Source organism: Camelina sativa, chromosome 6, assembly GCF_030686135.1.
Source record: "Camelina sativa cultivar CO46 ecotype springtype chromosome 6, ASM3068613v1".
NCBI lineage: Eukaryota > Viridiplantae > Streptophyta > Magnoliopsida > Brassicales > Brassicaceae > Camelina > Camelina sativa.
Window position 1 is genome coordinate 22,996,774 of NC_141885.1, and position 27,966 is coordinate 23,024,739.

Here is a 27,966-nt window from a genome sequence, read left to right on the forward strand (position 1 = left end):
CTGTTGACAAGAAATTCAATAAGTATCCAAAGCTGACGACACTTTCTAGTGGCAAATCACGTAAGTTTTTTTATAACTAGTTAGAGTGGTAGTTGTATATATGCATCATTAGATTGTAAATCACATTTTTAATATAAAAAATATTCATCAATGTATTAAGATAATTCTTTTAAGTAGGAATAAACACAAACAGTGCAGATTTTTTGATCGAGCAACCTACAATTTTAAAACTTTGATTAATAAATATGGAGGATGTAAAAACTTTAGTAAAAATTACTATGATCAGCCAGCCTTTTAAACCAAGATGAAAATCATAACGCCAATTGCGCCTATCATTCCTCCTTTTAGGCTTTCTATAATATTTTTTTTTTTTTTTGAATGAATGTAAAATTTTATTCATGAAAAAAACCTGTTCTTTACATCAAGTGTAAGTTGTCTGAGTGTTTAACAGTTAAAACATGGAAGACAATTTTAAGTTCTGGTGGAGAACCAGCGGATGAGGACATCTTTGTAGTCCGGGTGTCCCGAGTTTAGAAGCAGAAGGAGCCTGTTGCGAATGGTTCTGTCTATCCGTTTGCCTAGTCGATGAGCCGAGATGGGTTGTTCACCGTGCCTACGGTTGTTATGCTCCTGCCAGAGGTCTAAGGGGTCTCAAAAGAAAATGTCGGGTTGGTAAAAAAAAAAAAAAAAAGACCGAGGGCCCGATTAATAAAGGGAAAGAGAGAAGAAAGTGCAAAGCTGACTTTGTTTTCCAAACAAAATCATCAACTGTCGCGTCGTACCAATCATGGCTCCACCATGTTATTCGTTAATTTTTTTGTCGGCACACTCTAAGCTAATTTGAATTCTTTGATTTTCTAACACACAAAACAATATAACACTTTTACTTTTACCTAAACCATAGGACCATATCGACAATGTGTATTAGTGGATAATATGACACATAATAGAGACTTCGACAACAAAATTTGCAAGCTAAAAGAAACATGGAATTTGTATATGGTGTAACGAATTACTCATTTAAACAGTAATTTGGTGAAAACAAGAATGCTAAAATGTGCTAAATTTGTGTTAACTCAATATCTAAATAGAGAAACGAATTGCACTTTTTTTTTTTAATTCTCGCAGAAAGAGACACAAGTTATAGCAATATACATATACAGTGGCTAACTTTTTCAAAGTTTGGGGTAAACTTTTTTATTCGAGGGCGTAGGGTTATGTTCACCCACAACATGGAGTGGAAAACATCAATCATTCCTACTTTTTCACCTTTTTGTCACTAATAATTTACCTTCATCTCCTTCTTTGTAAAATATCTATCAAACCAGATCTTTAAAAAAAAAAACTGATTAAAGAATATTTGATTCGAGTGGATACAAATACGAGTTTACTTGAACAAATCCTTATGTTATATATGCAAATTTAACATAGGAAGGTACATTATTCTTCATGAGTTCTGTTCCTAATCACTGCCTATGTACGTAACTTTTGTTTTTTTTCACTTTCTTCAGTTTTTGTTTTATCTCTTTCTCCCCCTTCGTTTCTAGACTCACACTTCTGACACAGCCTGCATTCAAAAAAACACAACACAACAGATCAGACCATTAAAATTTAAAAAGAAAAAAAAAAAAGCAAAAGATTCCACAGCTTTGTCGTTATTACCAATCGCTGTTTTTACAAAACGATACAGTTTCCTCTCTTTCACACTCACTCTTCTCTTTCCCGCTCACTCACTCATCCGCCATGTCTATCAAAACTCTTCCTTACCTCCTCCTCCTCCTCCTTCAACTCTCAATCTCATTCGCTCAAAACGACACAAACGCACTCACACTCTTCCGCCTCCAAACCGACACACACGGCAACCTCGCACGTAACTGGTCAGGCTCCGACGCTTGTAGCTCCTCATGGAAAGGCGTTTCTTGCTCACCATCATCACACCGCGTCACCGAACTCTCTCTCCCTTCTCTCTCGTTACGTGGACCTTTAACCTCTCTCTCTTCCTTAGACCAGCTCCGTTTCCTTGACCTCCACGACAACAGACTCAACGGCACCGTTTCACCTCTCACGAACTGTACCAACCTCAGGCTCGTTTATCTCGCCGGTAACGATCTCTCCGGTGAGATACCTAAAGAGATCTCGTCTCTTAAACGAATGATACGTCTTGATCTCTCTGATAACAACATCCGTGGAGTGATACCTAGAGAGATCCTCGGGTTTACCCGGGTTTTAACTATCCGGCTCCAGAAAAATGAGTTAACGGGTCGGATCCCGGATTTTTCTCAGATGAACTCGCTTCTTGAGTTGAACGTTTCGTTCAATGAGCTTCACGGTAACGTCTCCGACGGTGTGGTGAAGAAATTTGGAGAATTGAGCTTTTCCGGTAACGAAGGATTATGCGGGTCGGATCCTTTACCGGGTTGTACTTTCACAAACGACCCGGAATCTTCCAATACGGATCAGATTGTTCCTTCGAACCCTACTTCGATTCCGCATTCTCCGGTTATCGCCGAAGAACCGAGAATTCACGGTCACAGAGGGGTTAAACCGGGAATAATCGCGGCGGTTATAGGTAGTGGTGTTGCGGTTATTGTTTTGGTATCTTTCGGTTTTGCTTTCTGTTGTGGGAGATTAGACCGGACCGGTGGAGGATCCAAACCCGGAAGTGTAGAGAGTGGTTTCGTCGGCGGAGCAGGAGAAGGGAAGAGACGAAGCAGTTACGGCGAAGGAGGGGAGAGTGATGCTACGTCGGCGACAGATAGGAGCAGGCTTGTGTTTTTCGAGAGGAGGAAACAGTTTGAGCTTGAGGATTTGTTGAAAGCTTCTGCGGAGATGCTTGGTAAAGGGAGTTTAGGGACGGTGTACAAGGCGGTGTTAGACGACGGCTCAACGACCGTAGCGGTGAAACGGCTTAAAGATGCGAATCCTTGTCCGAGGAAAGAGTTTGAGCAGTATATGGAGATTATTGGTAGGCTTAAACACCAAAACGTTGTTAAGCTCAGAGCTTATTACTATGCTAAAGAAGAGAAGCTCTTAGTTTATGAGTATCTTCCTAATGGAAGCTTACACTCCCTTCTTCATGGTAAAGCTTAACTTTTATCAATTGGGTCACTCGTTAGTGCCTAAAAGTTTTGATTTTTATCACATTGGGGTAATCAAAGTTTTGATTTTTTTTTTATAACATTGAGTAATCAAAGTTTTGATTTTTGTGAATGGTGTCTATTAGGGAATCGTGGTCCTGGAAGGATTCCATTGGACTGGACCACGAGGATTAGTCTAATGTTAGGAGCAGCGAGAGGATTAGCAAAGATTCACGATGAGTATAGCATTTCAAAGATCCCTCACGGCAACATCAAATCATCTAATGTGCTCTTGGACAGAACCGGTGTCGCATTGATAGCTGATTTCGGTTTATCACTTTTGCTAAACCCGGTTCACGCTATCGCCCGGTTAGGAGGTTACCGTGCGCCGGAACAGTCAGAGATCAAACGGCTCTCTCAGAAAGCTGACGTGTATAGCTTCGGTGTGTTGCTCCTGGAGGTTTTAACAGGGAAAGCGCCCTCGATGTTCCCGTCACCGTCGAGACCTAGATCAGCGGCGTCGGTGGCTGTGGAGGAGGAGGAAGAAGCGGTGGTCGATTTGCCGAAGTGGGTTAGGTCGGTGGTGAAGGAGGAATGGACCGCGGAGGTGTTTGATCCGGAGCTTTTGAGGTATAAGAACATTGAGGAGGAGATGGTTGCGATGCTTCATATCGGTTTAGCTTGCGTCGTGCCGCAGCCGGAGAAGAGGCCAACGATGGCTGAGGTTGTTAAGATGGTTGAGGAGATAAGAGTTGAGCAATCTCCGGTGGGTGAGGATTTTGATGAGTCAAGAAACTCAATGTCTCCGTCGTTGGCTACTACCGAAGACTGCTAAGTTTGGTTTTCGTCAGTGGCTTTTGTAGTAATATGTATCGTTTGGATCTTGGTCGATTTTAAGGTTTCTTGCTTGGAAATCCTCGATTTGCAAACTTGTCGGAGTTTTTAGTTATGTTTTTTGTGTCGTCACCGTACTAGTATGTGATTTCGTAACGTTGTGGGTTTTGTGGATTTATAAAGCCGTTTCAAATATGTGTTAAGGCCCATTAAGGCTCATGTGTCTTCTTAGGTTAATTAGCAAATAGCAAGTGCTAATTTTGATTATTGAACATAAAACTCGAACGCACATTGATTAATGCTTCTAGAACGGTGGATGGTTTTATCTCCACTCGTAAATTGTCTTCTTGGTTGAAGAGTCACCCTTTTGGATTTGACCTTTCACGTACCTTTTGAGCCCATAGGTTTATGATTGGCATCTGTATTAACTAAATTAACGAATGGTCAAGCACATGATTAGCCAACATAATCAGACAAATACCATGGATTCCTTTTCATTTCTATAAGCGAATCTTTAACAAATAAACAGTTTTACATCATGGGTTTCTGATAGTTGAAGTGTTAAACCATAAAGCTTCAATGGTAACAAAAATAGATTCGTAATTTTAAAATCATACAATCGTGAAAAATTAGCTTTCATTACACCATAAAGGCAAGTTTAATGGTATTTAATTTGATTAGTGCGACGTCTCGTAACTGAAAAACCCTCTGGCGCGTGAGGCAAATTTGACCCCTTCCCCACGAAAAAATAAACTTGGGGAAGAATACGAAACCAGCTACGTTGCTCCCCATTTGCTGCTACCACGTGTACCACTGAGACCGTCGTTGTGAGCTCATTGACATTTGTAGATCCCATTTCTAGATGATCATTAAAATCACCTAATTTCTAAATCCAGTCCTTCTACTTTTAGACTTTTTCCAAGTTTTTCACTATTTTTAAAAAATATAATAAAAATACTTAGTATCCAAAATCATGTTAGATGCATAAAAGATTTTAAGATTATATTTATATTTATAGAAAGAGTGAATGATTTATTTGAATATACTACTATTTTTATGGTAATTTTTTTCTCTTGTATTGACTGTTGAATTCATATAAAACTTTTATTATTCAAGGATTCTACAAATTACCAAAATAAAAATAATCAGTGTATTATAAAAAAAACAAATAGAGGATAAGTTTGCATTAGATTTTCTAGCTCACTTTAGGGATTCTTCCTATCTTGTCCCAAATGGTCTTCTTTAACGAGAATTGATGATTTAGTTCAAGAATGTTGTATGCTTTCATGTTTTTTTTTTTTTTTTGGCATGGGACTATGATTTAGTTACCCTTAATTGTGTAACCTACATTTTCATTGTGAAATGAATATTTACATTCTTAGCAAAAAAAAAGTTTGCATTAGATAGTGAAATGTTTTGGGGGGGTAAAATTAATGAAACTAAAGTTGATGGCTTGTTTTTCAACAATTTGTTTTTATTGTGTGCTATTTAAACGAAAACTGCGTCGTATTTGGAGGCATATTCGCCGGTCAACCGTATCAAATAATACCCAATCGCGCACACTTTTCTCCGCCTCTTCTCCACTCCCAGATTCCTCTCCGTCTCTCAACCGTCACCGTATACCGTCGCCTGAGATCTACGAATTCCGATCAGCAGCTATGCATTCGAGTCATCTCCTTCTCGAGGAACCGATCAGGATGACTTCAATCCTGGAGCCTTCCAAATCAGTGAGCTATTTTATTTTTCTCATTCTGTGATTGTTTTTGATTTCCTAAGTACGCTTTTGGATCTGTTGCGAGGTTTTTTTATATCATCTATCTGAAGTAGTGAATAGTATGAGATTAGGTTTTTTGATCTGCTTGATTGGCTGTTTTTCGCAGAGTTTCTTCCCGGCTTTGACTAAGATTGTTGGGACTCTAGGTCCCAAGTCACGATCCGTCGAGGTGATTGCTGGTTGTCTCAAAGCTGGAATGTCCGGTAAATAGCGACTACCATCACTTTGTTTATGAGACTTGATTTGCTTTTTTTGGGGTTCTCTCTCACTGGTTATTGATGTGTGTTGGTTCTTTGTTTTGGCAGTGGCTCGATTCGATTTCTCATGGTGTGATGCAGACTATCACCAAGAGACGTTGGAGAATCTTAAGATTGCTGTCAAGAGCACTAAGAAGCTTTGTGCTGTATGTTATTCTCTTTTTCTCTGGTTTTTTTTTTGCTCTTAGTTGATTCTTTGGATTTGGCAACTCGATTAGTTGGTAAAATGCTATAATCTTATGGATTGCTAGGTTATGCTAGACACTGTGGGACCTGAGTTGCAAGTTATTAACAAGACTGAGAAAGCTATTTCTCTTAAAGCTGATGGCCTTGTTACTTTGACTCCCAGTCAAGATCAAGAAGCTTCCTCTGAAGTCCTTCCCATCAATTTTAATGGGCTAGCGAAGGTTCGTTATATAACCTTTACTGTATAGTTTTTTTTGGAGGAGGTGATAATTGGCTTTTCTATATAGGGGTTTGATGGATTTTTATTTGTTTGATTTGTTCAGTCAGTTAAGCGTGGAGACACTATCTTTGTTGGACAGTACCTCTTCACTGGTAGTGAAACAACTTCAGTTTGGCTTGAGGTATAAAAATAGTTTGCTTATGGAATTACTCTACGGTGTTCTCTGAAATTTGATTTTTAGACTTAGAAATGGTTGTGTTGTGAGAAGATTTAACCATTTAAACAAACCTTCAGGTTGAAGAAGTAAAAGGAGATGATGTCGTTTGTGTGTCAAGAAATGCTGCTACTCTGGGTGGTCCGTTGTTCACATTGCATGTCTCTCAAGTTCACATTGATATGCCAACCCTCACTGAGAAGGATAAGGAGGTTAGTGTTGCTTATAATTTTACATATCTCAATGACCACTTTGCTCTGTCTTTCATAATATCCTAGCTTATCTGTTGGAGTGTTTTTACTAGTTTTTTTTTTCTGTTCTGATTCTTTTCTAGGTTATAAGTACATGGGGAGTTCAGAATAAGATCGATTTTCTCTCATTATCTTATTGTCGACATGCAGAAGACGTTCGCCAGGTCCATTTTCTTTTCACAACAGTTTTTTTTCATACTGCCTTAATGTGACTCCTTTCTTTACTTACTACTGATTCCGGGCTTCTGATACACTTGAATTATCACTTTTTCTGCCACAACACAGGCCCGTGAGTTGCTTAACAGTTTGGGTGACCTCTCTCAAACACAAATATTTGCGAAGATTGAGAATGAAGAGGTAAGTTAATTGCATTCATTTTTTCTTTACATATTTCCTTCTGTAACTTTTCCTTCATTGGAAATGGGGATGGTGCTGTTAATATATATATGTGTCTTTGATTTTAGGGATTAACCCACTTTGATGAAATTCTACAAGAAGCAGATGGCATTATTCTTTCTCGTGGGAATTTGGGTATCGATCTACCTCCGGAAAAGGTATGTTGACTGTCACTCAAATTAATTTGTTTGAGTCCAAAGTCCACACATTTTCTAATTAGATTTGTGGTTGTCTCATTAGAATTTATAAGTATTCGTGATATTTTGGAGCGACGTACTAAGTTGACCCTAAAACTCGCAGGTGTTTTTGTTCCAAAAGGCTGCTCTTTACAAGTGTAACATGGCTGGAAAGCCAGCCGTTCTCACTCGTGTTGTAGACAGTATGACAGACAATCTGCGGCCAACTCGTGCAGAGGCAACTGATGTTGCTAATGCTGTTTTGGATGGTATGTTTAATCCCCGAAATATGTATGTTGTATATCTGGATCATAGTTTTGGTCATAAATTGAAGAGGGTTTCTTCCTTTTCACTGTCCGCAGGAAGTGATGCAATTCTTCTTGGTGCTGAGACCCTTCGTGGATTGTACCCAGTGGAAACCATATCAACTGTTGGTAGAATCTGTTGTGAGGTACGCTTTATTTTCTAGTTCTATGGTATTATTTTTTCCACTGCCTTCTTAGCATCTCAATCATCTGAGCTATGATTTGTCATCTGCTTTTCTCTTATGCTTTTATGTACTTGTTTACAGGCAGAGAAGGTTTTCAACCAAGATCTGTTCTTCAAAAAGACTGTCAAGTATGTTGGAGAACCAATGTCCCACTTGGAATCTATTGCTTCTTCTGCTGTAAGTCTCTTTTCTGCGTCACCTACAAAAGCTGAGAATTTTCCCTGCATGTTGTTTATTTCAGTCATCATTTCTAATTGAGAGGCTTAATTTCTGCTTGATATCAGGTACGGGCAGCCATCAAGGTTAAGGCATCTGTAATTATATGCTTTACCTCGTCTGGAAGAGCAGCAAGGTTCACACCATTCCTTCCAGTTTAAACTATGCCTTCATTTCAATGCTTTGTAGCTGTTACTTAATATTTCTTCCATCTCTATGAAGGTTGATTGCCAAATACAGGCCAACTATGCCCGTTCTCTCTGTTGTCATTCCCCGGCTTACAACAAATCAGCTGAAGTGGAGCTTTAGCGGAGCCTTTGAGGTAAAGTTCACTCTGATTGTGTGAATTTGGAAAAAGAACTGGGATTTTTGTAATGCAACTTGCTGAAATTCAAGATTCAGTGATTACAGTTGTTACTTGAATTATACTTGCATATCCTATTTATCAATTGTCCACATTGATTTTCAAAGGGAATAGCATATTGCAGATTTTTTTTAAAAAGTTACACGTGTAAAACCATTGTCATATATGACAAAATTTTGATTACTGCTCAAACATAACGTTGTGTTTGTGTATCTTGTTGTCTCAGGCAAGGCAGTCACTTATTGTCCGAGGTCTCTTCCCCATGCTTGCTGACCCTCGTCACCCTGTAAGTCTCTATTGCAAATAATTTGATTCATTGCAATAAGAATCTTGCAAATTTAGTGTTGTCGTTGCAATTGTAAAACTCTAGCCGGGATTGAAACCGTATCTTCTCTAATGTATTGTGAAATCCTTTGTTCAGGCGGAATCAACAAGTGCAACAAATGAGTCAGTTCTGAAAGTGGCTCTAGACCATGGGAAGCAAGCCGGAGTGATCAAGTCACATGACAGAGTTGTGGTCTGTCAGAAAGTGGGGGATGCGTCTGTGGTCAAAATCATCGAGCTAGAGGATTAGAAGAAGCGGAGTCAGAAGTGAGTCTCGTCTGTCTTTTATTTTTTTTGTTACTAATCAATTTTCTTTCCTTCACTAAAACTCTTGGTGCTTTCCAAGAAAATACTTGCGATTCTTGTTTCGCCGGTGATATGCTTAGATATCGGAGTGAAAATATATATCTCCTGGACTTTTGATTTTGTATTTAGGAGATTGATGTTTCCAAGTTATGCTGTAAACCACTTCCCACTCTATGCATAATCTCTACATTCCTTAGTAAGTATAGTTCTATATTCATTCTTATAGCAACATTGAGTACCTAAAAATCTGAATTATCACCTCACGATCATTTATCAAATTGCAATTGCTAGCTTTGCATACCCAATCAAATACTGAATTTTGTGTGTGTTTAAAGGTTGAAACTTTAAAACCTTCAAAAATTATAAGCAACTACATCGATCATTTTCATTTTATTGATAAGAATGAAATACGATGACTATATGCAATTATAACTTTCATGATGAAGTTACAAATCTGCAAAAACGTGAAAGTTCTTGGAGTCAAGGGCAATGAGCCTAAGAGCTGCAATGGCAGCAGCAATAGACATCAAACTGAAGAAGACAACGTTGAGCCAGTGCCATAGCTTTTGCAAAGGATTGAGCTTATTGTTCTTAGCCTTATAGTACATGTGGTTGGCTAGAATGAATGTGAGAGGGAATGTGCTCACTGCACCCGTGAGGCTCATGAAGTCCCCAAGGAACGGTAAGAGCGCTGACAGAAGCGTGCTAACCGCTATGTACACGCCTCTTGTCATGATCCTAAACAACAAGTTCTTTAAAGCCAGTGGGTTTCCTTTGATTCCAAACTTTGTATCCATGTACTCATACGTTGGGCTTGCAAAAATCTACAACAAGAACTGAGTAAGAACGGATTGGGTCACAATTCTGGTTAATAAGTTGTTCTCTCGAAGAGAAACTTACGTGCAAAGAGATAACGGATTGAAGAATAGCAGAGATGTTGGCAAGGGCTTTGACCCAAACTGGGCCATTAACGTTGTTTAGTAGATATGCCGAGGTTGAGGATCCGTAAGCCCAATATCCGACGAATACAACCGTGAAAATCGGTAAACGACCCACCGTGAATTGAAAGTATAGGGCCTTCATCATGTTTTTCACAACCGGTTGCTTTACTGTTGCCTATCATTGAGGGAAAAAGAAGTGTCAATAAACAGGATCATTTATGCGTTTGCGTTTACATGTGAAATGCTTGTAACAAAATCATAATTTTGAAGTAAGTTTAAACATTTTAAGTAAGATTAAACCTGCATATCTAAATGCACATAAGTAAACTTCACCTGAATTTTCTGGAAGCAGCCCAGTGTTGAATACGAAAACTAGTGCTGCGGCTGCTCCAGTGATGGTAAAAAGTGATCCTTGTATCTCGTAATCTCTTGAAGGTGCTTTGACTCCTAGCAAAAAAAAAAACAAAAACAAAAAGGGAAGAATCTCATTAGCTATAAACTCCATATATAACCTTATAGTAGTCATTGAAGCCTGATCATCATACCATCTTTAACCGATAGCACAATTGCTACAACGATATAGATGAGGCTGAGGAAGGTCGAAACCGCAAGCCAGATCCCAAGAGCTGATAAATGAGGAATACCAATAGCAAAAACCGCACAAATCAGACCAGCAATGGCTATAAAATGAGGTAGTTTCATGGCATGATCATCCCTGAAAAGCACATAAACAGCCTGCAAGGAAAACAGAACACACCCCCAATATAACTAACTTTGTCTCACGAGAATTAAGAATCAAGAAACAAAAATGTTTACTACCTTTAAGGCCGAACCAGCTAGAATGATGAATCCACAATTAATCATGAAAAGATTGACATATTGCAACATCCATGTTAGACGATAAGTCTTTCTACCGTAAATGAACCCTGCAAGGTCTCTATAACGAATGTGTCTTTTGCCACCAAACTCATGAAGCTTTGCTATGAGAGTGTTTGCATAGAGTGAGATCGCAGTAGCAAGAATAAGACCAAGCACACCACCAATCCATCCTAAAGGAACCATGACTGTTCCTGAATATCCCAACACGTATGCGCTGTTTACACTTGTTGTCAGAACGAACGCTGCCTGGAACCATGAATCTGTACATTACAAGAAACATACTACTTAGCTTCTCCCATTATGCGACCATATATATGCAGTAGAAAGCAGAGTTTTGCCTCCCTAGTCTTATGGTTGTAAAACGTTTTCAGGGGTAGAGAGATATATATAACAACATTTTTATCGCATGCTTAACATTGAAACCAAAAAGAAAAAGGAAAAAAAACATTCCAAAAATAAAATAATAAACCAAAAAGAGGGGGAAACACGAATTACACACCGCTGCTAATCTGATGAGCAGTGTCAGGGATTTCGATATCATCAACATCTTCTCCGACATTGTTTATGCGGTTCTTTGAGTTCATTATTTTTAAATTGTTATTGTGTTTCTGGAGCTAAAAAGAGCCTTTCTCTTTATAATAAGTTAATAACAGATAGTCGGTTACAATCGATCAGAAAAGACTATGGTGTGAAAATAAGAAGTGGCAGATAGATATTTAAAAGGTTTTAGAAAGGACAAGTTGTTGAACAGTTTCAAACAATGAGGTGAACCGGAGATATTTCCTTTGGAATTGAGTGGTTCAAAGCTAGACACAAAAACCTGCATTATTCACAATCATTTACTGCAAAATTTGGAATAATGATAGTAGTGTTGGACTTATCACAAAAACAATCCAGAAAACACACGACATCTTATATATATGTGGCTGTGGAGATAATACACACTTTAAATGTTTTCTTTAGACAGTTGAAGTGATAGAGATATGTATAGGGGAAGTGAGTGAGTGTAGGTAGGTTGATCCTTAAAAAAGTTTTTTTAGGACATTTATGCCGTCTTGTTGTTAGGCAGAATAAGACTTCATACGAAAAATATGTAATAAGACACAAAATGACAATTAATAAGTCAAAAGTTTGATAGGACTAATTTTTTTTTGTTTTTGAGTTTTGACATTTTAATCGTTTGGTAAGGTTATTAAAAAAAAGTAAGTAGCTGAGAGCCTGAGACTACATATTAGTACTTTTGACATTTTTCTTATTTGAATACTTAAAAATCATTATTTTTCAAATGTGACATCACAATCAGATTAGAATCGTTGAAATGATTAGTTTTTTGTTTTGTTTCTATAAGTATGTGTAACACTGATCATACATTACATCCAAATCTAGAATTTTAAAGTCTTTATTTTTGGTTTTGATCCAAAAAAAAAACAAAGTATTTATTTATAGTAGGTAAAGAACAAAAGCGCCCGTGGCCTAATGGATAAGGCGTTTGACTTCTAATCAAACGATTGTGGGTTCGAGTCCCACCGGGCGTGCCTATTCTTTTTTGTTTCCATTTAATAGCCTGGCCCATTTCTTTTGACATTTTGGTCGGCCTTTTCATACTTTTTATTGTTATTTTCAAAATTTTATGTAATTTAAGTAATGGTCGGTTTGTTATCTTGTTAGTAGATTAGTACTAATCATTTTAGGTAAGCCGTAATTATATATTTACACACTCTTTCGTCATCGGACTTGCGACGTGTCAGCCGTTGATCCTCGTCTCCTCCCACGTCACCCTTTTTCACCTTCCTCTCATCCCCGGAAAAATCAAAGCATCACCAGAGAGATCGACGACATGAGATAAGAACAGAACTCACACTTCTTCGCCATCGCTATGGCTCTCGAGCATCATCATCATCATCACTTCTTTATTCTCCGTTTCTAGGGCGAGCGAGGTTTTTTTTTTTAGATAGGGGCTCATGGGGTCGTCTTTTTCGAACCTCAACGGTGACAGTAATGGTTTAGCAACCGGACCGAGTCTCGGCGATATACCTGAGAGCTGCGTTGCTTGCGTGATTCTTCACCTAACTCCGCCGGAGATTTGCAATCTGGCTCGTTTGAATCGAGCATTTCGTGGCGCGGCTTCGTCTGATTCTGTGTGGGAGAAGAAGCTGCCAAGTAATTACCATGATTTGCTTGTTCTGTTGCCTCCGGAGAGGTATCAGAGTCTCTCTAAGAAGGATATTTTCGCTTTGCTCTCTCGTCCTATCCCTTTCGACGATGGTAATAAGGTTTGTTTGTTCAACTTTGCCCTTTGATTGATTTGGGAATTGGGAAATTAGGGCTTTTCTTGTGTGTTTTGTGTTTTGTGTTTGTGGATTGGAATTGGGAATTGTGAAGCTATCTCTAAGGTTATAATCTGATGACAATGTCTTGTGTTGATGATAAATTGGCTGCAGGAAGTGTGGATTGATAAATTGACAGGACGGGTTTGTATGGCGATTTCGGCTAGAGGAATGGCTATTACTGGAATTGAAGACCGCAGATATTGGAATTGGATTGCAACTGATGAATCAAGGTACATTGAACTTTACAAGGTTCAGCTATTAGATTAATCAAAGGGGCATTGCAATACTTGGTTATTTGATCCTGAGTTTTGTCAACTGTTTGATCCTTAGTTCTCTCAGTTTCTTCTAGGTTTAGAACTTGTTTGAAAGTTTGCTTGAGCGTTACAGTTTTGATGAGTGGTCTATCAATATGTATGTGATTCAGCTAGCTTTTAGGTTTCCAATAATACTTATTGTTATGGTCTATCAAGACTTGCAGAATGGTTAGGCAGCTAATGACAATATCAAGTTTCTGCAACAGAGGATATGAATTTCCATTAGAAAGTTGAATACAAATGATGAAGGTTGTTTATGTTAGACTGGAAAAACATTAAAAAAAAAAAGTGTCTGCGGGGTCACTGAGCAAACACTACATTCATTGACAGGTTCCATGTTGTAGCCTACTTACAGCAGATCTGGTGGTTTGAAGTAGATGGGATGGTGAGTTTTAATCTTCCTCCTGGTATATACTGTCTATCATTCAAAATACACCTTGGGAGATTCTCGAAAAGGTTGGGAAGACGTGTTTGCCATTTCGAACACACACACGGTTGGGAGTTGAAGCCTGTTCGGTTTTCGCTTTCAACTTCAGACGGGCAAGAGGCGTCGTGTGAGTATTATTTGGCTGATAAGGAAATAGGTGGGGAACACAGAGGATACTGGAGAGAGTATAAGGTTGGAGAATTTGTTGTTGGTTGCTCGGAAACATCAACTGAAGTCCGATGGTCGATGAAACAGATTGATTGCACACATTCGAAAGGTGGAATCTGTGTGGATTCGGTATTCATTATCCCGATCGAGGTGAAGCGACGCAAGAAAAGGAAAGCTGCTGTGAAATAAATAGTTAGAAAGAAGGAATTGTACATCACACTTTTGCATATACTACATGCTTTTGAATGTAAAACTGTTTTTCTTCTTGATCTGGGGTCTTGAATTAGGTATAACATTGTGAATTGATCGAGTTATTGTTTATAACTCCGTTTGTTCCAGATTTAAATCGAGAAATCGTGATTGTTTTCAAATTATCTTTTACTTTGGTGTAAAACCTTTGTTATATAATACTGTACACGTTGTAATAGATAGGCTCTAACTATTCTAACTTGAAAGATAAAGAGGGTCTTGTTCAATTGTAAGGACCATCCCTTCTTTGGAAAGGACCACTAGAGTTAATTGTTAAATCGTGTATTTTGCTATTCGAAAGTCTATTTCCTATTGAATGAATTTTGATTTTTTGTTTTCAAGATGGAGGAGACAAGCTGACAATTTCGACTTAACTTTTACCCAAAAGAAAAAAAACAAAAATGTAAAAATGGCAAAAGAAAAAGTCAGGTTCTGTCTTCTCTGGCACTTAACAGTCCAAAGTAGGCAAAAGTTGATCGTCAAATTTGTCTAGAAAACAAAAGCTTTATATATTTCACCATGCTCTTATGCATAGCTAGTACTTAGTACGTTTATACTGGAAACATAGCAAGTACGTTTATACTGGAATCATTAACCGTTGGTTTTGGTTTTTAACTAACAGGGTATCTGTGTCAAGAATATATAAAGTTAACTTGAAAAAGTAAGAAATAATTCTAATGAGACTGACTCTTCTTTATACGAAATTCTTCTGTAAATGACATAAACACTCTCTCTTGAGCTTTTATATCTCTGTAATATTGGTCCTCCTTTAGTTTATTATCATTTCTACTTTTTACTATTTAGAACTAGTATTTACTCTCCCATTTTAATTATTACTTCTACTACACTCTCTCAATTACAATTGGAAATGTACGTGACAACAATAATTAAGTATCTCGATCCCAAAGTGTTGAGTTTTCAATAGATTTTAAGTTTTGACAGACTTTAGTTATAGGCCAGCAGATAATAACTACATCTCTTTGGCATCTTTGATTATCCATCATGTGCATGATGGTAAAATTATTCTTTTTAAAAGTAACTTTAATCATAGTAACTATATATCCAACATTGATGATCAAAAATATCTTCGATCCGATATTATAACAATTTTTGTCTTCTTAAATGAGCTAACTTTAATTTTGCTAGCATTGGTAGGATTTTTGTTCACTTTCATAAAGATATGTGAAACGAACCAAACTAAAAGTTTAACCAAATTACTTGAGGGTTATGTTTTTTGTTCACTTTCATAAAGGTTTATACTAATGTTTTATTTTCACTAATGGCATGACTTGTGTCTTGCCACTCTTTTTCTTTTTCCCGTCAATATCACATGCTTCATAAAGAAAATAACCTGATTAAAAATACAACATGTTTATCTAATTATAACGTTTTTCTACCGTAGAAATTGATTTGGGGAAACGTAACTTGTGCTAGAAATTTCAGCTTTATCCAACCATATACATATATATTCGATATAAGAATTCAACAATATTTCTTCAAAATTCGTTGCATCATCCCATTTCTAACAACTGTATACTTTATCACCGGATCAATACAAAAAAAACTCGTACATCGATATGATGATACTATTTTCACTAGTGTACTGTACTCCCAAATTTTGTCAGGATCAGAACTGGACCTTCTGATATCTATCTGTTCGAGTAGCACCCTGCAGCTCCACAGTGTTAAATAAAGATTGTGGGGACTTTATAACAAATACATACAAAGAGATGAAAACTGGAGGCTGTGTTATAGATTGTGGGGACTTTATAACAAATACATACAAAGAGATGAAAGCTGGAGGCTATATATGTTATAGATTGAGAGTAGAAGTTTGAATTGATACAATGTCAGATTGGTGGTTGATTAAGGTAGAGAGAGTGATCGACATTTGTATAAAAAGTAGAATCTGGACCATTCTCTCTTTTCTTTTTCACCTCTATATCATACTGTTACTTTCTCCACTCACTACTTCTTCATATACACTAATATCGACATTAAATTAGTCACGTATTATTATAGGAAACACCTTAGTTATTGAACACCACTTTATATATATCACCGGTATGTTGCTGTTTTTAGATTGGGGTTCTGTTCAAAACTGACCCGGAACTATATTATCTTAGAGTGGATGTGTTAGAAATTACACATTTGAAGTGAGATTGAACAAGAGTAGTAGAATAAGGGATGTAAACCAATTTACTTATTTTGATTGATTTTTGAATTGGAAATTTTATTAAACTAAATTGTCTAAATTTGTCGGATTTGAGAGTTTAATGCATTCAAATATTATTGATAATCAAATTTGACTTTTTTCTAATAAATATTTTGGGTTTCAAAATGAATTTCTTTAACATGACTATATTGTTCGATAAAAAATAAGCTACATGAATTTACTTACTTTGTTTCCTTGTTCCGCACCGCCCATTCTACGTACTCTCACTGTTTGGAGTCATCGTTACCCGGTTAAAGCTTAAATGGAAGAAAGTGGGAAACCTTTCGCTTTCATTACACATTTCTCTTGACGGAGACCCAATTAGTTAAAAACAGAACCACTAGGGTTTTCAACCATATTCACTTATATATATATATATAGTGCACATGCATGTACTAACATTTGCATAATAAACATACACATCATCTTTTAACTCCAAGTTCCAAATCAAACCCAAAACTATTCATTCCTTTATTTGGCTAAAAAGCAGTCACTTGAAAGTGATTGGTGTACGCAGAAATAGACAAAAGAGGGAAAAAAAAGAATAAGAGAAGATGGAATATTGGAGTAGCTCCTTCATCGATGGCGCTTCTTCCTCCAACTTCATCTCTCCTTTTTACAACCTTGACCGTTTTCCAGGTACATATGCATCCCTAATGGAGCTAATTTATATGATTGATGCTTATCATTTACTCAACTATATGACTTCTTACAAGTCACTCTCTATTATATTAAATTTCTAGGAAACCAAGACAACAGATGTATCTCTTCAGGTACAATGGTAGGTGCACAACAAGGTATGCTTCATGTCCCTCTACAAATGGTTGAAAGTGGTTATGGAGAAGAAAGCAACAATAACAATGGACAGCAGAAGAAAAAGAAGAAGATGACGAGCGAGCAGCTAAAGTTTCTTGAGAGAAGTTTCCAAGAAGATATAAAGCTGAATCCGGATAGGAAAATGAAGCTGTCGAAAGAACTCGGGCTGCAGCCGAGACAGATTGCGGTTTGGTTCCAGAACAGGAAAGCCAGGTGGAAGAACAAACAACTCGAGCATCTCTATGAATCACTAAGGCAAGAGTTCGATGTTGTCTCTAGAGAAAAGGAATTGCTACAAGAAGAGGTAATTAATTCATCAGTCGATAGTAACTTCATAAATTTATCATTTCAAGTGACATTTCCTTGGGTTACTTTCACTTTGTTTCAACAGCTTATACAATTGAAATCAATGATAAGAGAGAATGGTTCAAACAAGAAGATGCAAAACTGGGGAAAAGCCTGCAGCTAGAGGCAGCACCGGGTCAAGTTAGGTTACAAAGTGGCTCAAAATTGTATTTGCACTTTCCTTGGCTTGCTCTGTTTTTGTATTAGTAGGTATTGGTTTAAGTAACTTTCATGGAAATGAGTTCTCGAGGTTTATAAAGAATACACTACCATAAACTCTAAAGCCAAGTTAAAACTCGTTAAATGCTTGATCAAAACCTCACATTTAGGCTAACAGTGTCCTAGAGCCAAGTTGAAAATTCTATAGTGCAGTTTTTGAATATCAAGAGTAAAGAACCACAGGGGACTGATACCAAACAAAAAGTTTCATAAGGTGAAGAAAAACCTCAAGTACAATATATTAGATCTGGTGCAAAACTAAAAAAATTGGTGACAAAACAAATGTCAAAACAAGAAACAGAGATAAGTGAAGAGAGATGAGTGGGGCTACTCTATAGCTCCATTCAACGTCTGCCTCCACCACCACCCATCTTAGCAGCCTTGGGTGCGGCACTCTTGGGGATATTGCCCTTCACTTGAGACTTCTGTTGCTTGGAAGCATACTCGACCTTCTTTGCCTTCTTCTCATCCTTTGTCTTCTTGATTCTCTCCTTAATCTCACTGCAAAAACATCAAATTCCTTTTCAATCAATCACATTCCACGGTTACAAAAGATTGAATGTTGTACGTGTAAAGAAAACAAACCGTAGAGCAGCTTCTCTGGCTGCATCACGAACTTCGGGTTTCTCTGCTCGCTTCTTCTGAATAACCTCCAAAGTAGCACCGACAATGGACCTTGAGTAAGGCTTCTTGGTTGCACGTCTCCTTCTCTTCACAGCCTCTTGCGCTGCGTCCTGGAAGATATCACAAAACAAGAGTAAGAACCAGAATTCAATCAATAGTACTTAAATTAGAAAACAAGAAGCAAACCAAAAAAAAACAAAAAAGAAGAGTTATGACCTTCTTGTGCTGCTTCCTGTACATGGCGGTCCATGAAAGCTTAGATGGCTTCAGCTTGTTGTGGAAGTACCTCTTGCATTTGGAGTTAAGGAACAAAAACACCTGATGAAACATCATGAAGTGGATATAATCAATACGCATAGACATAGCAACAGAGTCTTGATACATAGAGACACACATTGACCCCATAAGTACCTGAGAGTCAGATCGGATAAATCTGATTCCCCTTCCAGGGTAGATCTTCTGGCCACTGAATCGGCAAAGCTCAGTCCTACATATCAATTATAGTCAAATGATTAGAGACATAACTCAACATTTCTACATCGAACCACACTAACACAGCACACATTAAGGCAAACAAACAATGTACGATTTCTCCAAATTTCAATTAGAGACCAACACAATCGAGTTCAACTATACAGAACAACAAGAGCTAGTTATTTCCGAACACAAACCAGAAAAAAAAATCTCAAATTGCTGACATAGATAAACAGATCTTAACGTAAAGACACTCATTTTAGAAAAAAGGTTATCTTTGAAAGTAGCATATTCAGATTCACAAGGATCATTAGCAATAATGTGAGCCTATGAGAGCTGAGAAAGCACGAAAAACAGAGAGAGAGAGAGATAGAGATTGATTACTTGAGAACCATGGCTCCGCCGCGCTTGTTACTCTTTTCACTCGAAACCCTAAAAAAATCTATGCTTTAGATAAACGGATCGTATATAAGGCGGATGAATTCGCCTGAGCCCTAGCTTCTCAATGAACGTAATGGGCCTTGTAGCCCATTTAATAAGATTTGTAGTATTGTTAAGCCCATTAAACAATTTTTTATGGCCTCCAGTAAAATAAACACATTCCACTGAACATGGGAACGTGAAATTCATTTCGAAACTACCAAAGCAATAAAGTCATTGTGCAATACGTTCGAACTTGAAGATCAGAAGATGGAACATCCATATTTAAAATCCGAATTTCCAGAACTTCTTCTTTTTTGTTTAAGGATTTCATGAAGGCTTCAATGGTTTTAAGTATAGACTGGTCACATATGGACCATGGTGAATGGACCATGGTGAATGGACCAAGGTGATCCGACTCAGCACATTGCAATCTCTCTAAATCATGTGGTTGATAAACTTTTGGAACCACAATATTTATTGTGTTAAAAACATATAATAACTCAATAAATATTGTGGGATGTACTCTGCAAAATAATGACCATATATACAACCTGGGTGTGGTTAGATTTGTGTGAAGTTGCTGTCAACCCAAAAAAAACAAAAAAAAAACGTGTCTGAAAATGTCTTCTTCTTAGTCAACTGTTTAAAAAGATGGCTATGTTTATTCGACAATCTTTAGCAAAGTCCATATCTATTACCCACCCTCCAATTAGAAATATTACCAAAACACGTTATGTTTACTTGTAGTAGTTACATCGAATATGTGAGAAGAAATAGACTTCTTTCAATTATTTATTGTTTGTCTCGCAAGCATGCAGAGATGCAATAATACAACGTTGAATACAAAGATATGACAATAATTTAGACACACACACTCTACTTCTGAAGATGGTCAACTTATGTATTGACCAAGAACAGAGCACAAATGACTTGGAGTGCAAGTAAAAACAATCTGATCTTATAACTAGTTTTCATAATAATGGTAATGCTGGACAACCGAAATTGTCCAATGAATCAACAAAGCAGAACACTTGGGAAACTTTTGTTCAAAGGAGATTTTAGATTTCACTACTGACTGCTGCAGAATCCCAAGAATCCCATGAATTCATGGTTATGTATCATCCTTATGCTCTTCTCTATCCCAATCACTCCCATTGTCAGAGCACTTGCACAAATGACTCCTGATAGAACGAACACGATTATTGACGCTCTTTTCAGGATCGCCACGAGCTTTCTTATAAACGATTGTCCCCAGAAACCCGCAAGAATCGATACCGACATCAAGTACATTGCTGTCAATGAAACAAAGATTAGTAACCATCAGTTTCCTTGCTCTTAAAGTTTCTCCCGGTGTGTGTGTTTAAGAGATATCTTACCGTATGGGATTGGGAACCTCTTCAAGAGATAGAACTCAACTACGGATAAAGACGAAGAAAACATCATCACAAAGGTAGCTGTCGCACTAGCAACCTGTTGTTTTAACAATGGATAATGATTAAAGAAAATAAGATGATCGGTTTTTAGGTTTTATATCATATATAGATAAGGTTGTGTGTATACCTGTGGGATGACTCCAATCTCAAGTAACAAAGGGCCGAGAACAAATCCACCACCGGATCCGAGTAGACCACCTACGACACCTCCAACAACACCACATAGACCACAGAAGATTAGACTCATAGGAGTCCACTCGATCGTAGCTTCACAGATACATTCAGTGTTTCCACTGTTAAGCCTCTTTTTGCTATCTCCATACAATCTCATTGCTTCAAATACAAACACCACTAAAGCAACTGGGAACTACAAATGGAAAAAATGGTTCCAAAGGACTTGATATATTATTACCAGGAACAGATATATCATTACCTGTAAGACGAACCACAATTCAAAGATTATCAGGAACAGATATATTATTACCTGTAAGACGAATAGTATCCAATATATTGTGCTGCAGACCTTTATTTCCTTCTGTATAAACCCGAGAGTTAGATTAATGAGAGCTCAAAATCAACATTATTGAGAATGTTCAGAAGAAGATTACTTGCCTTGACAATTTGGATGAGCAAGAAAGCCAACCACACAGTAACCAGAACTAGAAGCCGTTTCCATTTGAGGTTGGAGCGTATTATTTCCTGCAAGTAAACAAGTTCTTGATTCTTTATGCAAGTCTTGAAGAGCCAACAAGTTCAAAAATTATCTTGCATTCACCTAACTTACCAGATCTGATTTCTCTTCTCTCGGGTAAAGCGGCTCATAGTCTGTGTCGATTAAAACTGCAACAACAGAATCAACAAGAAAGTAAACAATGTGGTAAGTTTAAGATCACCAAGAAACATTAGAAAAGACAATCATAAGTATGAAGCTTTTTACGCACGTTCTCCCCGGGAGTTAACCATATTAGCTCGCTGCTGCGCCATTTCATTCTGTTTTTAAAACAAAACCACATAAAACAATTTCATTATCCCAAGTCTCAAACATATTATGATGAAAGAGTCACAAAACTAAACCTTTAACAATGTCTCTTCCTTCCACATCTCAATGCCTTTAAAAAAAGATCTCGAAGAAGTACCAACGAAGAGAATAATGATGAGGACAGTGATGAGCCAGTAAGGGAACACAACACTGAGAGAAACACCAACAGTGATACCAAGGAGAAGCATCGGTTGAAAGAGAAGAGCAAGATCATAGTCTAAGATTGGTACTTCTTTTGTCGGATGACGTACTCTTACATTGTACCAAACCGATGATGCTGATGCTCCCATTATCATACCTTCACCATCATCAACAACAACAACACACAAATTAACTCACACAATTCTCTCATAAAAAAAAAAAAAAAAAAAAAAAACAGAAACAAAATGATTGAAAGATTCGTTACATTTGGAGATAGCAGCTGCGGATTTAGTGTCGAATCCAAGAATAAGAGTGAGCATAGGAACGAATATACCACCGCCTCCAACACCACCAACAGTGCCACAAGCAGATCCTAAAAACGCTATCACAGTAGCCAAAACTAGTTTCCAGCTGAACTTCAAATCCTACTTTCACACAATTTCATACAAAAAAAAAAAAGTCAAAAATCCATTTTCTTTTCTATCTTTTTAACAAGCTTTTTTGGGTTAAAAAGGTTTTTTTATTTTATTTTAAAGTCAAAGGCACGTTTGTTAATTACCAAATCGGATTAAGTAATTTTCAATTCAAAAATGATAACTTTTAATGACGAAGTTAACGAGGAAGGAAATATTCAGAAAAAAAAGGAAGAAACTTTAATTTTTTACCGGCCAAACTCTCTCGGTGGCAGAGAGAGGAGAAGAGGAGGAAGAGAGAAGATGAGGGTTTGATGTGTCTCCGACGTAAGAAACAGAGAAGACGGCGACGGCGAAACCTACGAGAAGGTAGAGGATAAATCCACCGGTGCCTTTCCCATTCCACAATCCCATAACAATTCTCTAATTTACAAAACCCCTCAACGAGAAAAAAAAACACCAAAAATGAAAAATAAAGCTTTTTTTTTTTTGGGGTATGTTTGTTGTCTCTGGTCTGGTCTGGTCTGTGGTGAAGCAGAAAGAGAGATACGTCTTATAAAAAAAAACAGAGTCGGAGGAGGAGAGGTGACGACGGAGAAAGATAGAGATGATGATTGTTTTTATTATATAATCATCTGTGCTCTTGCGTATACTATTACGATACTACCTTTTATTGAATGTTTTACACGTGGCATGATTTTGTTTTTTTTTTTTTTCTGTTTTTGGAAAATTCGTATTTGATTTCTTTTATTCAACATTTTTTTTTTGAGGCTGTAATCTTTGGCTTGTTCTAGTCCATAAGTAAAATGCGAAAACATTGAAATAAAAGGAGATAATTTTTCAAATTATTAGGAAATAAAGACAACAACGAACATTGAATAAATTTAATTTTCTTCAACGTGAGAAAATATTATTCCTTAAACGTTAGCCTATATGATTGATAGCCTTATCTGAATAGCGGACGATATTTAATTAAATCTCTTCAGATTTTTTTTTTTAATATTTTTTTACGATATTGCAAACATTTTTTTTTTTTTGAAAGCTACGATTGTATAAATCCGGATATTTGAAATCAATATGACCACCCGACCAGACCAGACCAGGGCTCGTAAATATTTTCCATAGAAGATAGTCAGATACTATAAGAAAAAAAAAACTTATCTAACATTTTTGATGCTTATGAAAGAAAAAAAAAAGATTATAAGCCTCTTTATTAATCTAATTTTTTAATCCATAGATATTAGATTTGTTCAAAAAAAAGAAAGATATTAGATAACTACAGATAATTTGTCTTTTTTATGGAATCAATAAGAAGTTAAAAAATAAATAAATAAAAAGCTCTAGCGAGAACCATCAAATTAGTGCTCACTGCTCACTATACTAAACAAGTTATGGGTTATGGCATATTACGAACTTTACAAAAATAGCATACCAAGATATAGCAAAATAATTAAATAAACTATTAGGGTGGTGAACTAGGTCGTCAATCGCCAAACCATAAAATTACATAGAATCGTACGTGTAGGATTGTGTAACCATATTGATATTACCCAAATACGTTGGAAAATAGTAAATAAAAATGATTGGAAAAAGATTATTATTTTTTTTGTCAACTAAACATTAAATTAGAAAATAATCTTAATATTGGTTGCCTAAACCAGAGGGAAAGAGTTTACGAATGAAGTTTCAAAAGATAAAGATCGTGAAGAACGAGCAAAACAGTCGGCCCGAACATTTGACGACCACGGGATCCGTAAAAGCATGAAAGCCGGAAAAGAGGATCGAAGTCAGCAGAATTCATCCAACAGGTTAGAGAAGGCGGGTCATTCATCAGGAGATTGCACTATCGCCACTAATTCTGCACAATCCGTCTCGAAACTTTGACAATCAACACCTGCCGCCAGAAGGGATTCCATCGCCCAAATCAACGCTTGTGCCTCCGAATGTAGCGGGTAGGACTACGTCGCAGACTCCGTGCTCCTAATAGCAGAGTGATATCCTCACTGTTACAAAACCACCATCCTAGACCCACTAAAGGATCAGAGGCCTTCCAAGATCCATCGACCTGACACCGAGGAGAAGGAACCCGAACCTCACAGGCAAAGGCTCTATGGAGTCCGAATAAGAGGACTTGGCCTCTTCCCATAACACTCTATCATTAGCTGCATGATTGATAACGTCAATAGGCTCTGCCGTAAGTCTTTGGAAAACTTTTTTATTCTTGTCCTTCCAAATTAACCAGACAAGCCATGGTAAGCGAAGGCTTATATCCGAAACGTTCAACTGGGATGGCGCTCGCCAGAATAGAAAATCTAGATTCAAGTAGATCGAGCCATAAGGAAAGTCCCCGGAACATATGTCACCCGGAAATAAATCCCAAATCCGCCGCGAATGAGAGCACTCAAAAAGTGCATGATTTATGGTCTTCACCTCCGAACCACAGCGTTTGCATAAAGTATCACACCGGACACCCCGCTGAGCAAGACGTTCCATCACAGGGAGGGAACCGGATGCAACCTACCAAAAAAAATGTTGGACCTTTGTGGGAATCTCAAGTTTCCATGCATGTGCCCTAAGGGCCGTACACGTCGGCCCATATTCAACCTCTTTAATTAATTCACGTGCGAGCCGATAACCCGATTTGACCGAATATTTTCCTGACTTAGTATAGTGCCAGATCAATCTATCGGGTTTAAAGATTTTACTGACCTCCATAGATTGAATAATCTGTATATCCTCCGGGTTCATAAACTCTTCCAGGATTGGCATATGCCACTCCTTAGTAATTGGGTTTATTAAATGATTAACCATTAGATTGGGATGTAGCAATCTCCCTCGACCATTAGCTAGTCTTGGCTGAGAATCCGGTATCCAAGGATCTCACCATACCGAAACCTGGCAGCCCGAGCCTATCGCCCATCTGGATCCGTGTTCGACCAAATCCTTTGTAGAGTAAATACTTCTCCAAGCAAAAGAAGGAGAATATGGCTTCATGGCCTGTAAAGGATGTTTGTTCCGAAAATATCTACCTCTCGAACCCGAGCCATCAGGGAATTCGGATAATGAATTAACCGCCAATACTGCTTAGCCAGCATTGCGTCATTAAATTGTTCCAAAGTGCGGAAACCCAATCCTCCATCACACTTATCCTTACAGACTTTATCTCATGCCACCCAATGCATACCCCGTGCCTTATCATTAGATTTCCACCAAAAATTTGAGATAGCACTCGTTAATTTAGACGTTAGCTCCTGCGGTAATTTGTAACAAGACATCACATGAGCTGAAAGAGCCAACGCTACCGATTTAATCATAACTTCCTTACCACCTTTCGATAAATACTTTGCAGACCAACCATTTACTCGATCATCCAAACGCTCATTGACATAGCTGAAGACCTTGGTCCTCGAACCCTGAAGATTTTCTGGAATACCCAAATATGAACCCATGCCACCTTCTTTTAAGATACCCATTACAGATTTTAGCTGAGTCCGTATATCAGGCGGGACTTTCTTGCCAAACATGATGGAGGATTTTTCTAGATTAATCTCTTGTCCCGACGCTTTCCCATAGTCTCCTATAATTTCCATAACCGTAGTGCATTCAGCCGTCTCTGCTTTACAGAAGAACAAGCTATCATCTGCAAACAACAAGTGTGAAATAGTGGGACACTCCCAAGCTAACTTGATACCTGAGATTCTATTCTCTCGTTCAACCTTTTTTAATATTGGCGATTAAAACCTCCGTGCAAATTATAAACAAGTAAGGAGACAAAGGATCCCCCTGACGTAAACCCCTTTGAGGCTTAATAGAACCTTGAGGTTGTCCGTTAAGAAGGATTTGATATGAAATTGAGGAAACACACCACATAATCCATGATATCCATTTTCTATCAAACCCCAACTTAATCATTACTGCTTCTAGAAAATTCCATTCCACCCAGTCGTAGGTTTTGCTCATATCCGTCTTGAAAGCCAAAAACTCTGATTTATAGCGAGGATTTGTATTCAAACCATGAAACATTTCCTGAACAATAAAGATATTATCCGTGATTAAACGGCCAGAAAAAATATAAGTATCATTTTAAGTTTAATTTCTTTTTTGTTTGACATTTGGGATAGAGGTTCCACCACCTCTCGGCTATCCTCTCCCGTCAAATTTTCACTGGATTCGACGTTTCCTTTGTAGAGTTCTTGTGGCATCCCTTAGTGGACCAGACAAACAAACAAACAAAAAGTCTTGTCTTTCTAACCAGCTATTTTGCTGTAAAAAGATCTAATATCATTTGGTTCACTGACTTAGAACCGAGTCTTTGATTGATCAACCACTTTACATTCCCATAATATTAATTCGGTAGTGTATAATCAAATTAAATATTATATGTGAAGTTTCAATTAATGCAATATTGACCAATATTAAACGTGTGAATTTGTATCAGAACTTGGTAAGTTGCAAAACTAAGATGGCACAGAAACAAGAAACAAGCAAGCCATGTCAGTGATTGGAACCGTTTGATCCACAAGAATATCCAAGGAGAGACTAATCGAACCCATGTGGTGGTTTGTTCTCCTCCAGGAACAAGACAACCTTTACTTCCTTTACTTCATTGTTTCCCATATGTCCTCTTATGCTACGCCAATCAATAAATCCATGACGGTAATTCGTCCGAACCAAAATATCTCACTTCGACGGTATCAAATCACATAATTAACGTTACTCGTTCGATCAATTTTTTTTTTCTTCCAACCGACTAGTTTTTGATCAAAGCACATTATCAAACAAATATACACAAACACTGTTTTTTTTTTAACTTTATCCCTAGTAATATTACTGAACTAAAAACACGTACGCCTATAAGGATTGATTACCAAAATAAATTGTACTTCAGTCTCGCAGTGGCGGGTTATGATTAGTCACAGTATCATAAACCGTATGGAAGTCACACTGCCAAGTGCCAAGATTATAAGTTAGAGAGAAATTAGAACTAGTTTTCAAAAGTTGCATAAATAGAAAAGAGTACAAGAATACAAACTAAGAAATTATCAGAAAACGTTATCTGCCTACAAGCCCAATAACAGACAGATCCATCCAACACAAAAAGGTCCAAAAGACATTTATGTTTTTCTAATCTTTCACAGCTTTCCCTTATCTTTCCGAGCCTCTTCATCCATACGTCCAACGTCGTTGAATGTTTGACTAGTCATTTGATCCGACGCCTTGAGTGAAGTTGCCACCTTACCCGGCTTTGTATCTTCGACCTTGACTTCAACCACCGTCCTACCCATCCCTCCATGATCACGGGCAGCGCGTGTCTCCTCCACTATATCTGATGGCATTGTCAACTTGCTCTTTATGGCTTCCGTCACATTCCCTAATGCTCCAAATATTGTCCCCTTCGCTTCATTTCCCCTATATATGATTTAATCACATC

General features: G+C 37.6%; 8 protein-coding genes, 1 long non-coding RNA gene and 1 other non-coding gene across 13 annotated transcripts; 5 read left to right on the forward strand and 5 right to left on the reverse strand.

Moving 5' to 3' along the window:
- Positions 1–1,486: 1,486 nt before the first annotated feature.
- On the reverse strand, positions 1,487–1,789 carry LOC147942928 (uncharacterized). Its single transcript, XR_015559385.1, has 2 exons — positions 1,663–1,789; positions 1,487–1,567 (listed from the first exon to the last, which is right to left on the reverse strand). It is a non-coding gene; the product is annotated as an uncharacterized LOC147942928 (long non-coding RNA).
- Positions 1,674–4,106, forward strand: LOC104792433 (leucine-rich repeat receptor-like protein kinase PXC1). The gene is made up of 2 exons (XM_010518579.2): positions 1,674–3,079; positions 3,224–4,106. Exons 1-2 carry the CDS (start codon positions 1,744–1,746, stop codon positions 3,910–3,912), a joined length of 2,025 nt encoding a protein of 674 aa, XP_010516881.2. The 5' UTR covers positions 1,674–1,743; the 3' UTR covers positions 3,913–4,106.
- Positions 4,107–5,422: 1,316 nt separating this feature from the next.
- LOC104792435 (pyruvate kinase 1, cytosolic) lies at positions 5,423–9,285 on the forward strand. The gene is made up of 16 exons (XM_010518581.2): positions 5,423–5,638; positions 5,792–5,888; positions 5,991–6,088; positions 6,194–6,349; positions 6,452–6,529; positions 6,643–6,774; positions 6,897–6,977; positions 7,099–7,170; positions 7,278–7,367; positions 7,510–7,654; positions 7,748–7,836; positions 7,957–8,052; positions 8,160–8,227; positions 8,314–8,413; positions 8,682–8,741; positions 8,877–9,285. Exons 1-16 carry the CDS (start codon positions 5,570–5,572, stop codon positions 9,027–9,029), a joined length of 1,584 nt encoding a protein of 527 aa, XP_010516883.1. The 5' UTR covers positions 5,423–5,569; the 3' UTR covers positions 9,030–9,285.
- Positions 9,286–9,402: 117 nt separating this feature from the next.
- LOC104792434 (proline transporter 3-like) lies at positions 9,403–11,654 on the reverse strand. Of its 2 annotated transcripts, none has more exons than XR_015559395.1 (6): positions 11,405–11,654; positions 10,846–11,165; positions 10,572–10,761; positions 10,360–10,473; positions 9,986–10,201; positions 9,403–9,909 (listed from the first exon to the last, which is right to left on the reverse strand). XR_015559395.1 is itself a non-coding variant. In XM_010518580.3 (6 exons), the coding sequence occupies exons 1-6, from the start codon at positions 11,487–11,489 to the stop codon at positions 9,532–9,534; spliced, it is 1,308 nt and encodes a 435-aa protein (XP_010516882.2). In that variant the 5' UTR covers positions 11,490–11,592; the 3' UTR covers positions 9,403–9,531. The 2 variants fall into 2 exon arrangements, 1 of the variants encoding a protein (XP_010516882.2); XM_010518580.3 differs by having other exon boundaries at positions 10,355–10,473; positions 11,405–11,592.
- Positions 11,655–12,367: 713 nt separating this feature from the next.
- Positions 12,368–12,440, forward strand: TRNAR-UCU (transfer RNA arginine (anticodon UCU)). The gene has a single exon. It is a non-coding gene; the product is annotated as a tRNA-Arg (tRNA).
- A 104-nt stretch (positions 12,441–12,544) lies between these two features.
- Positions 12,545–14,515, forward strand: LOC104792436 (F-box protein PP2-A15). 2 transcript variants are annotated; one of them, XM_010518582.3, is made up of 3 exons: positions 12,545–13,178; positions 13,347–13,465; positions 13,880–14,515. In XM_010518582.3, exons 1-3 carry the CDS (start codon positions 12,867–12,869, stop codon positions 14,331–14,333), a joined length of 885 nt encoding a protein of 294 aa, XP_010516884.2. In that variant the 5' UTR covers positions 12,545–12,866; the 3' UTR covers positions 14,334–14,515. The 2 variants fall into 2 exon arrangements, with proteins under 2 accessions (XP_010516884.2, XP_087309863.1); XM_087453737.1 differs by having other exon boundaries at positions 12,573–13,178; positions 13,706–14,515.
- A 2,497-nt stretch (positions 14,516–17,012) lies between these two features.
- On the forward strand, positions 17,013–18,040 carry LOC104792438 (homeobox-leucine zipper protein ATHB-22-like). The gene is made up of 3 exons (XM_010518583.3): positions 17,013–17,247; positions 17,352–17,728; positions 17,816–18,040. The coding sequence occupies exons 1-3, from the start codon at positions 17,163–17,165 to the stop codon at positions 17,891–17,893; spliced, it is 540 nt and encodes a 179-aa protein (XP_010516885.1). The 5' UTR covers positions 17,013–17,162; the 3' UTR covers positions 17,894–18,040.
- Positions 18,041–18,176: 136 nt separating this feature from the next.
- Positions 18,177–19,679, reverse strand: LOC104792439 (large ribosomal subunit protein eL24z). Its single transcript, XM_010518584.2, has 5 exons — positions 19,471–19,679; positions 19,024–19,099; positions 18,829–18,930; positions 18,574–18,722; positions 18,177–18,489 (listed from the first exon to the last, which is right to left on the reverse strand). The coding sequence occupies exons 1-5, from the start codon at positions 19,479–19,481 to the stop codon at positions 18,333–18,335; spliced, it is 495 nt and encodes a 164-aa protein (XP_010516886.1). The 5' UTR covers positions 19,482–19,679; the 3' UTR covers positions 18,177–18,332.
- Positions 19,680–20,273: 594 nt separating this feature from the next.
- Positions 20,274–23,332, reverse strand: LOC104792440 (sulfite exporter TauE/SafE family protein 4). Of its 2 annotated transcripts, XM_087453741.1 has the most exons (10): positions 22,788–23,332; positions 22,388–22,547; positions 22,017–22,279; positions 21,884–21,932; positions 21,727–21,782; positions 21,555–21,641; positions 21,427–21,477; positions 21,070–21,309; positions 20,886–20,979; positions 20,274–20,801 (listed from the first exon to the last, which is right to left on the reverse strand). In XM_087453741.1, the coding sequence occupies exons 1-10, from the start codon at positions 22,947–22,949 to the stop codon at positions 20,578–20,580; spliced, it is 1,386 nt and encodes a 461-aa protein (XP_087309867.1). In that variant the 5' UTR covers positions 22,950–23,332; the 3' UTR covers positions 20,274–20,577. The 2 variants fall into 2 exon arrangements, with proteins under 2 accessions (XP_087309867.1, XP_087309868.1); XM_087453742.1 differs by lacking the exons at positions 20,274–20,801; positions 20,886–20,979; positions 21,427–21,477 and having other exon boundaries at positions 21,180–21,375; positions 22,788–23,327.
- A 1,234-nt stretch (positions 23,333–24,566) lies between these two features.
- Positions 24,567–26,737, reverse strand: LOC147942929 (uncharacterized). Its single transcript, XM_087456236.1, has 6 exons — positions 26,669–26,737; positions 26,351–26,561; positions 25,720–26,175; positions 25,425–25,615; positions 25,245–25,313; positions 24,567–25,052 (listed from the first exon to the last, which is right to left on the reverse strand). The coding sequence occupies exons 1-6, from the start codon at positions 26,735–26,737 to the stop codon at positions 24,567–24,569; spliced, it is 1,482 nt and encodes a 493-aa protein (XP_087312362.1).
- Between the last annotated feature and the right edge of the window lie 1,229 nt (positions 26,738–27,966).

What these genes read in the sequence shown, in the direction of transcription:
- LOC147942929 (XM_087456236.1), bottom strand. Translation starts at nt 26,737, where the DNA reads ATGCCACAAGAACTCTACAAAGGAAACGTCGAATCCAGTGAAAATTTG. An exon ending in GCTCGGGCTGCCAGGTTTCG is followed by an intron (nt 25,314 to 25,424) that starts GTATGGTGAGAT and finishes CCAATTACTAAG; the next exon opens with GAGTGGCATATGCCAATCCT. An exon ending in AGATTATTCAATCTATGGAG is followed by an intron (nt 25,053 to 25,244) that starts GTCAGTAAAATC and finishes TTTTTTTGGTAG; the next exon opens with GTTGCATCCGGTTCCCTCCC.
- LOC104792434 (XM_010518580.3), bottom strand. Translation starts at nt 11,489, where the DNA reads ATGAACTCAAAGAACCGCATAAACAATGTCGGAGAAGATGTTGATGAT. An exon ending in TGTGCTATCGGTTAAAGATG is followed by an intron (nt 10,474 to 10,571) that starts GTATGATGATCA and finishes TTTTTTTGCTAG; the next exon opens with GAGTCAAAGCACCTTCAAGA. An exon ending in AATCCGTTATCTCTTTGCAC is followed by an intron (nt 9,910 to 9,985) that starts GTAAGTTTCTCT and finishes TTCTTGTTGTAG; the next exon opens with ATTTTTGCAAGCCCAACGTA.
- LOC104792440 (XM_087453741.1), bottom strand. Translation starts at nt 22,949, where the DNA reads ATGGGATTGTGGAATGGGAAAGGCACCGGTGGATTTATCCTCTACCTT. An exon ending in GGATACTATTCGTCTTACAG is followed by an intron (nt 21,310 to 21,426) that starts GTAATAATATAT and finishes TTCCATTTGTAG; the next exon opens with TTCCCAGTTGCTTTAGTGGT. An exon ending in AGATTGGAGTCATCCCACAG is followed by an intron (nt 20,980 to 21,069) that starts GTATACACACAA and finishes TTAAAACAACAG; the next exon opens with GTTGCTAGTGCGACAGCTAC.
- LOC104792439 (XM_010518584.2), bottom strand. An exon ending in TTATCCGATCTGACTCTCAG is followed by an intron (nt 18,931 to 19,023) that starts GTACTTATGGGG and finishes ATGTTTCATCAG; the next exon opens with GTGTTTTTGTTCCTTAACTC. An exon ending in GCCAGAGAAGCTGCTCTACG is followed by an intron (nt 18,490 to 18,573) that starts GTTTGTTTTCTT and finishes ATGTTTTTGCAG; the next exon opens with TGAGATTAAGGAGAGAATCA.
- LOC104792438 (XM_010518583.3), top strand. Translation starts at nt 17,163, where the DNA reads ATGGAATATTGGAGTAGCTCCTTCATCGATGGCGCTTCTTCCTCCAAC. An exon ending in CAACCTTGACCGTTTTCCAG is followed by an intron (nt 17,248 to 17,351) that starts GTACATATGCAT and finishes TTAAATTTCTAG; the next exon opens with GAAACCAAGACAACAGATGT. An exon ending in AGGAATTGCTACAAGAAGAG is followed by an intron (nt 17,729 to 17,815) that starts GTAATTAATTCA and finishes TTGTTTCAACAG; the next exon opens with CTTATACAATTGAAATCAAT.
- LOC104792436 (XM_010518582.3), top strand. Translation starts at nt 12,867, where the DNA reads ATGGGGTCGTCTTTTTCGAACCTCAACGGTGACAGTAATGGTTTAGCA. An exon ending in CTTTCGACGATGGTAATAAG is followed by an intron (nt 13,179 to 13,346) that starts GTTTGTTTGTTC and finishes AATTGGCTGCAG; the next exon opens with GAAGTGTGGATTGATAAATT. An exon ending in ATTGCAACTGATGAATCAAG is followed by an intron (nt 13,466 to 13,879) that starts GTACATTGAACT and finishes ATTCATTGACAG; the next exon opens with GTTCCATGTTGTAGCCTACT.
- LOC104792433 (XM_010518579.2), top strand. Translation starts at nt 1,744, where the DNA reads ATGTCTATCAAAACTCTTCCTTACCTCCTCCTCCTCCTCCTTCAACTC. An exon ending in CTTACACTCCCTTCTTCATG is followed by an intron (nt 3,080 to 3,223) that starts GTAAAGCTTAAC and finishes GGTGTCTATTAG; the next exon opens with GGAATCGTGGTCCTGGAAGG.
- LOC104792435 (XM_010518581.2), top strand. Translation starts at nt 5,570, where the DNA reads ATGCATTCGAGTCATCTCCTTCTCGAGGAACCGATCAGGATGACTTCA. An exon ending in TGCTAATGCTGTTTTGGATG is followed by an intron (nt 7,655 to 7,747) that starts GTATGTTTAATC and finishes CACTGTCCGCAG; the next exon opens with GAAGTGATGCAATTCTTCTT. An exon ending in TTGGTAGAATCTGTTGTGAG is followed by an intron (nt 7,837 to 7,956) that starts GTACGCTTTATT and finishes ACTTGTTTACAG; the next exon opens with GCAGAGAAGGTTTTCAACCA.